The sequence below is a fragment of the Hippopotamus amphibius genome, chromosome 6 (genome assembly GCF_030028045.1).
Source record: "Hippopotamus amphibius kiboko isolate mHipAmp2 chromosome 6, mHipAmp2.hap2, whole genome shotgun sequence".
NCBI lineage: Eukaryota > Metazoa > Chordata > Mammalia > Artiodactyla > Hippopotamidae > Hippopotamus > Hippopotamus amphibius.
The window spans coordinates 110,300,334-110,308,802 of record NC_080191.1 but is presented as its reverse complement, the minus strand read 5'-3'; the positions used below and the strand labels follow the sequence as shown (position 1 = coordinate 110,308,802).

The window sequence follows — 8,469 nt, the reverse complement described above, 5'->3', positions numbered from 1 at the left end:
GTGGCGCAGTGGTTAAGAATCTGCCTGCCAATGCAGGGGAGACAGGTTCAAGCCCTAGGCCAGGAAGATCCCACATGCGGTGGAGCAACAAGGCCCATACGCCACAACTACTGAGCCTGTGCTCTAGAGCCCTCGAGCCACAACTGTTGAGCCCATGTGCTGCAACTACTGAAGCCACAACAAGAGAAGCCAGCACAATGAGAAGCCTGCACACGACAATGAAGAGTAGCCCCTGCTCGCCGCAACTAGAAAAAGCCTATGCACAGCAATGAAGACCCGACTCAGCCAATAAAGTAATTAATTAATTAATTAAATTTTTTTAAAAAAGGCTACTAAGGTGATATAACATACATTAGGAGGATGGAGGGAAGAGAAGTATATGAGTTATGGGCAGGGGGGCGACAATAGACCCACACATGTCAAGTTACATCAGGAAGAGGTGCTTGTGATACAGAAGTGTTATTTATTTAAATTTTCATCTTCCACAATAGAAAGGCAATAAATAATGCCTGAAACTTACAAGTAAAAGAAATAGCATTTTAAGGCTATCATTTAGAAATACTAAGGAGATACTGAAAGAGTTAAATCTGGGGACTGAAGGATGGGGAAGGGTATCCATGTAGGGCAGGGTATCCCTGCTATTCATAAGCCTTGTAGTACCATTTGGTTTCTTAAAATATGTGAATTCCTTAGTTTGATGAAAATAAAAATTGCTTTAAAAACAGAAATTCTTAGCAGATATAGGCTATTATATATGGAATGGATAAACAACAAGGTCCTACACTGAGAACTATATTCAGTATCCTATGATAAACCATAATGGAAATATATTACAAAATATATATATATGTAAGTAAATATACATATTTAAGTATAGTTGATCTACAGTGTTGTATTAATTTGTGCTATACAGTGATTCAGAGTCCCTTTGCTGTATAGCAGAAATTAACACAACATTGTAAATCAACTGTACTTAAATATATATATTTACTTATATATATTCTTTTTAATATATATTATATATTAATGTATACTAATAATAATATATAATATATATGGCAGAAATTAACACAACATTGTAAATCAACTGTGCATATACATATTTACTTATATATATATTTGCTTATATATGTACATTCCTTTTTTTTTTTTTTTTTTTTAATTTATTGGCTGCATTGGGTCTTTGTTGCTACACGTGGGCTTTCTCTAGTTGTGGAGATTGGAGCCCACTCTTGGCTGTGGTGCGCGGGCTTCTCATTGTGGTGGCCTCTTTCTTTTGTTGTGGAGCACAGGCTCTAGGCACACAAGCTTCAGTAGTTGTGGCTCGTGGGCTCTAGAGAGCAGGCTCAGTAGCTGTGGTGCACAGGCCTAGTTGCTCCTCGGAATATGGGATCCCCCTGGCCCAGGGATTGAACCCGTGTCCCCTGCATTGGCAGGCAGATTCTTAACCACTGTGTCACCAGGGAAGCCCTCTTTTTTAAATATATATATTATATATATTAATATATACGAGGGTGAGTCAAAAATTATCCTCACTCTAGTTGTAGAATTCATTTTAATTAACTTTTAGAAAAGACAAAATACATCATTTTTTGACATAATCTCCTTGCTTTTCAATACACTTTGTCCATCGGTCAACAAGCTTTCATATTCCCTCACTAAAAAATGTTTTAGGCTGAGCTGCGAGCCGCAAATGCACCGCTACCTTCACTTCTTCATCAGAAGTGAATCTTCGTCCTCGCAGGGCTGCGTTCAGGGAACCAAACAGGTAAAAGTCCGATGGAGCAAAATCAGGACTATAGGGAAGATGCTTTAACACCTCAAAATAAAGTAATCCATGACAGACTAAGGTTTTGGAAAGTTTGTGCGAGATGGGTTCCGAAGCAACTCACAGAAGAGCATAAACAGAAGGGTTTGGATATCTGCAAACAAAATTTGGACCAATATTCTAAGGAAGGTGAAACTTTCTTAAAGCAGATCATTACTGGTGACGAGACATGGATTCATCACTGTGAGCCTGAGAGTAAATGGCAGAGTATGGAATGGAAACATCTTCAATCACCAACCAAGAACTAAAGTTCAACCATCAGCTGGAAAATTGATGCTTACAAGTTTCTGGGATTCTCAAGAGCCAATGTCGGAATATTATCAGGAAAAATGTTCAACAATTAACAGTGCTCATTACAGTGAGATGCTTATTGAAGAGCTGAAGATTAAACTTCGGATTAGACGCAGAGGACTGCTATCCAAGGGCGTTGTGATCTTGCATGACAATGCACATCTCCACACTTCTGCCCGTACTGTCCACACTCTGCAAAAACTGCATTTTGAGGTGTTAAAGCATCCTGCCTATAGTCCTCATCTTGCTTCATCAGACTTTCACCTATTTGGTCCCCTGAAAGCAGCCCTACGAGGACAAAGATTCACTTCTGATGAAGAAGTGAAGACAGCAGGGCATTTGTGGCTCGCAGCTCAGTCTAAAACATTTTTTAGTGAGGGAATACGAAAGCTTGTTGACAGATGGACAAAGTGTATTGAAAAGCAAGGAGATTATGTCAAAAAATGATGTATTTTGTTTTTTTCTAAAAGTTAATTAAAATAAATTCTACAGCCAGAGTGAGGATAATTTTTGACTCACCCTCATATACTACTAATAATATATATAATATATACAGCAGAAATTAACACAACATTGTAAATCAACTATACTTAAATAAAACAAACAAACAAACAAAAAGCTGTCCAATTCCCCTTGAAAACCACAATCTTCCAAGATAATAAGTAAAGAATATAGACAGCTGAATTACAGAAAGGCTGTTGTTAGGTACTTGAGTTGCTTTCTCACTGTACACATTTCTGGTCAGGGTACCACTGGTGAAAATCAGTCCCTTTCTTCAAAATTAAAGGTATAAAGAATCCTTTGACCCCTATAATTCCATTTCTGGCACTCAATCCTAGCAAAATAATCCTGAAAATAGAAAAATCTTTATGTGAAATGATATATAGCACTGTTTATATGTTACTGTAAAATTGGCAAATCCTTAACTACCCAAACATAAGAAAACATGAGTAAATTGCCCTCAGCCTTTAAAAAGAATGTTTATGAAGATGCAGTAATAACATGAAAATGTTGATAATCTACTGTTAAATGACAAAATCAGTGTGAAAAATTGCATATGAAGTAGTATTACAACTATTTTTAAAATATCTATGCATAAAAAAATTGGAAGAATATATCAAAATGTTTACAAGGGTTTGTTTCAATGGTAATTTTATGGATTTTTTTTTTCTTTTTACTTCGTATATTTTCAAAAACATTTCAAAATGTTTATGTTAGTATTATAACAAAAATACTTGAAAATATGGATTAAAATTAATTTTCATATTTTAAAAACTTTGGAGTTTACCATTTTGATTCTACCAGTTTAGCCTTAAAAAAAAACCATGGGATTTTTAAAAAAATTTTTATTGGAGTATAGTTGATTCACAGTGCTGTGTTAGTTTCATATATACAGCAAAGTGAATCAGTTGTACCTATACATGCACCCACTTTATTTTTAGTCTTTTCCCATATACACATATATAAATTATAATGTATAATTTCCCATATATAATAATAAAGTATTGAATAGAGTTCCCTGTGCTACACAGCAGGTTCCTATTAGTTATCTATTTTATATATAGCAGTGTGTATATGTCAGTCCCAATCTCCCAGTTCATCCCTCCCTCCCCACCCCCTCTCCTTTGGTAACCATAAGTTTGTCTGCCATGTCTGTGAGTCTATCTCTGTTCTGTAAATAAGTTCGTCTGTATCATTTATTTTAGATTCCACATGAGTGACATCACATGACATTCGTCCTCCTTTGTTTGACTCACTTCATCCTCACGATCCCATGGGATTTTTTAATGGCAGTCATTTCAAACCCATAGATAGTTGGTTCTTTGACAAGCTTATGAATACAAACATTTTAGTCAAAATTATCCCAACACTGATAAATTTTCGGCAAGAAAGTATTAACTAGAGAAATCCATTAGGCCAATTTGAATAATTTACTGCTGAACTAATCAATAATTGATCAATTTTGTGTATGGCAAAGTTATTTCAAATAGTTCCCATTTTCACTTTGGTTTGCTGGAACTATTTTCATAACAATCAAATTTCTCCCTCAAAATCTTATACAAAAGAGTTGATTCATTGATCATTTTTTCCCCAGAGCTTCAACTATTAAGATTTCTGTCAATGACATTTCGTCCAAGTCCAACTGCCTTATCAAATTTTGCAGATTTTCATTTTGCCAAGATTTAATTCTATTATTTTTGAGTCAACAACAAATCTTACCATGTTTAGTTTTAGCCATTGTCAGTTTTATTTTTACCGTAATAGTCATTTTTTTTTTTGAGGGTCATGGTCACTTATTTTCACATTTTTTTTTTTCTCATCACATTGGGCTAGAAAGAAAAAAGTCATAAGCATATAGAATTGTGCTATTCCTTTGTCTGCTCTTTGAATCAAACTGGGATCCAAGTTCCAACTGTAATTTAATTTTTTTAATTAATTAATTAATTGTCTGTGTTGGGTCTTCATTGCTACACACAGGCTTTGTCTAGTTGCGGCAAGCAGGGGCTACTCTTCATTGTGGTGCACAGGCTCCGCATTGCCGTGTCTTCTCTACTTGCAGAGTACAGGCTCAATAGTTGTGGCTCACAGGCTGTAAAGCACAGGCTTAGTAGTTGTGGCTCATGGGCTTAGTTGCTCCGCTGCATGTGGGATCTTCTTTGAGCAGGGATCAAACCTGTGTCCCCTGCATTGGCAGGTGGAGTCTTAATCACTGCGCCACCTAGGAAGTCCCCCAACTGTAATTTCTTGATCTGACTCAGTGTCAGAGAAAGTTGACCACTGTTGCTGGGGGCCACGGTGTGGGGGGGAGAAACACAGGAAACAGGCATGGACTTGACTGTGGAATGTTCCTGTTTCAGGGCTCCCATCTTGGTACCTGAGGATCCTCTATGTAGATCATATGTGGGGGAGCCCACAGCAGCTCCTCAAAGCGATCAGAGATGGCACAGGTGGGGGGCTGGTATTCAGGTGGTGGGAGGTCAGCCACTTCTGAGAAGTCCTTGTCCTCCCCTCTGTGTCCTAGGATCCTGTGAAGGGCCTCTCCATAAGGACATGGCAAAGGTTCGCCCCTTATCCTCTGGTTAGCTTCATGAACGGTCCAGTATAAGTCCTGCATCTTTATTAGCATCTGGAGACATTTTCTCCTGCCCTTATCTATGCCCCTTTGTTTGAGATGCCTGGCAATTATTCTTGATGTTATGTGATAGTTCTTCTTTACCTCTTCACTTTCAAGGCGTTCCCATTCTTGTAGGCAACTCCTAATCTCATGGTCATTCCAAGATTTAACACACTGGTCTGAGGGCATTTCTTCTCCCTGGATTTCTTTTACCTTCTCTACTTCCTGGAGGTAGTAGTAATTTCAGCCTGAAATGTCACTTTCTCCATTTTTATCCTGAGTTTTCTCTGCAGCCTCAGGGCCTAATCCAGAGCTAAAGAGAGCTGGCACTTACTTTGCCTTGCTGGAATGCAGGAAGTTAGGTGGTCTCCTGAAATGTGTCTGCTCTTCTTTGCTTCTGGCAGTCTCTCCATAATAGTCATTATGAACTTTATTTTTTTAAGCCTGTTGCTTTCTATTTTTAAAAACTCTAGGGAATTCCCTGGAAGTCCAGTGGTTCGGACTCCGAGCTTCCACTGCAGGGGGCACGGGTTCAATCCCTTGTTGGGGAACTAAGATCCCACATGCCACGGGGCATAGCCAAAATATTAAAAACAAAAACAAACACAAAAAACCTCTCCTTCTGCTCTCCCTGACTTCCTTCCTCACTGGCCTCCTTTCCTACCGCCAACCTCCCAGACTCATTCCCAACCCATGGTCTTTACATTTGCTGTTCCTTCTGCCTGGAATACTTTTCCCTCCGATCATCACAGGGAGACTCCTTCTATCTTCCACATCTTATCTATGTCCTCGCCTCCTGGGGACCTCCCTGATGCCTATTTAATTCTGCCCTTGCTCCACGATTCTTGTCACCATCTGCAATTATTTCACTGAATCACTCATGCCTCTGCTACTAAAATATGGGATACATGGGACCAGAGACCATATCAATCTTATCCACTGGTATATTTCATTCTCCTGACACATGGTCATTCCTCAGTAAATATTTGTGGAAGGGACAAACGAATGAATATGTGTAGAAAGAGCTATAATGGAAGAATGAAACAAATGTCAAGGAATAGTCAGAAATGCCATTGTCTTGGGACTGAAGGGTGAGTAGAAATTCAGATGATGGGGGGCAGGCAGTTGAGAAGGGGGCCAAGTGGGAAAACGGGGATGAAAGAAAGGTACAAGAGGTCCTAGAAGGTAAAGTCTGTGCAAAGTTGTCTAAACGAGAAAGAAGGGAGAGCCTTACTGAGCGGACAGAGAGCAATATGGTTGATACTTAAATGGTTTCATTACTGCCTGACATCAAAGACACCGTGGCAAGCAGAACAACACCCCCAAAGATGTGCACAGTCTGTGGCATGATTCCCCAGAACCTGAGAGCATCTCACAGTACATGACGGGGGATTAAGGTTGCAGATGGCATTCAGGTTGACCTTAAATCAGCTGACCTTAAAACAAAGAGATTAGACTGGATTATCCAGGTGGGCCCAGTGCAATCACAAGAGGCTTTGTTCAGTTGTTTTTTTGCCTTTTATTCTTTTTCAAATTCTTTTTCCATGTAGGTTATTACAGAATATTGAGCAGAGTTCCTTGTGCTATACAGTAGGTCTTTGTTGGTTACCTATTTTAAATATAGCAGTGTGTACATGTCAATCCCAAGCTCCCAGTCTATCCCTCCCCACCCCCACCCTGCCCCCCCCCCCCCGAGTAACCATAAATTCATTCTCTATATCTGTGAATCTGTTTCTGTTTTGTAGATAAGCTCATTTGTATCATTGTTTTTAGATTCCACATATAAGTGATATCATATGGTATTTGTCTTTCTCTGTCTGACTTACTGCACTTAGGATATAATCTCTAGGTCCATCCATGTTGCTGTAAATGGCATTATTTCATTCTTTTTAAAGGCTGAGTAATATTCCATTGTATGTATGTAATACATCTTCTTTATCCATTCATCTGTCAATGGACATTTATGTTGCTTTCATGTCTTGGCTATTATAAATAGTGCTGCAATGAACACTGGGGTAAATGCATACTTTTGAACCAAGTTTTTCTCTGGATATATGCCCAAGAGTGGGGTTGCTGGATCATATGGTAGCTTTATTTTTGTTTTTTAAGGAACCTCCATACTGTTCTCCATAGTGGCTACACCAGTTACATTCCCACCAACAGTGTAGGAAGTTTCCCTTTTCTCCACAACTTCTCCAGCATTTATTGTTTGTAGATTTTTTGATGATGGTCATTCTGACTGGTGTGAAGTGATATTTCATTGTAGTTTTGATTTGCATTTCTCTAATAATTAGTGATGTTGAGAATCTTTCCACGTGCTTTTTAGCCATCTGTATGTCTTCTTTGGAGAAATGTCTATTTAGGTATTCTGCACAAGGTCCTTTAAATGAGTGATTGGGTGGGGTGCAGAAAGTCAGTGTCACCATGGGCCAGGCTGAGGAGGGCCAGACCAGCCAGTGCTGGCTTTAAAGAAGGAAGGAAGCCACAAATGAGGAATGGGGGCAGCCTTTGGAAGCTGGACAAGACAAGAAAAACAGATCTTCCCCTGGAGACTCTGGAAAGAAATGCAGCCCTGCCAATACCTGGATTTTTGGTCCCACAAGACCCACTTTGGACTTCTGACCTCCAGAATTGCAAGATAAATTTGTGTGGTGTTATGACACTAAATTTGTGCTGCCTTGTTACAGAAGCAATAGAGAACAGATACAGACACCAAAAAGTCACTGTGGTCAGAAGAGGAAAGGAAAGCAACGTTCACAGCTCGTTTGAGTTTACATTCTGGTGGATGGAAAGGCTTTGGTAGGCAGCAGAGAGGCTGAATTCCACTCTCAGATGCTGACTTTACCCAGTTCATCTTTGCTTGCATAACCTGCAAGAAAAATCTGAAGGACAGGAAATCCTTAAAATCACTTTCAAGGTACAAAAGAAAAAGTGAGTGAATTAGATTGGAGTGAGTCCTTCTGGACAATCAGCACTGTGTTTAATGTTCTCCCAGGATTTAGAAATCATTTATTACTAAGTGCATTCCTTAAGCAATTTTTTATCAAATTTTAGAAAACCTATCAGATAATGTCTTCTGATATTCTGAAAAAAAATTTCTTTACAAAAGAGCAAGAATGGATGCTTTCATTGAAAGAAGGTGAGTAAAACCTCTGAAGAATGTTCTCTCAGGAAGATAGACAAGCTGTGAACAATCACCATTTTGGTAAGCATTAATTCTTGCAGAGTTGGTCCT

At 38.9% G+C, this 8,469-nt stretch overlaps 1 protein-coding gene across 1 annotated transcript; it reads right to left on the bottom strand.

Moving 5' to 3' along the window:
- Positions 1 to 4,973: 4,973 nt before the first annotated feature.
- Positions 4,974 to 8,088, bottom strand: LOC130854946 (putative uncharacterized protein MSANTD5). The gene is made up of 2 exons (XM_057737782.1): positions 8,080 to 8,088; positions 4,974 to 5,459 (listed from the first exon to the last, which is right to left on the bottom strand). The coding sequence occupies exons 1-2, from the start codon at positions 8,086 to 8,088 to the stop codon at positions 4,974 to 4,976; spliced, it is 495 nt and encodes a 164-aa protein (XP_057593765.1).
- Positions 8,089 to 8,469: the final 381 nt, after the last annotated feature.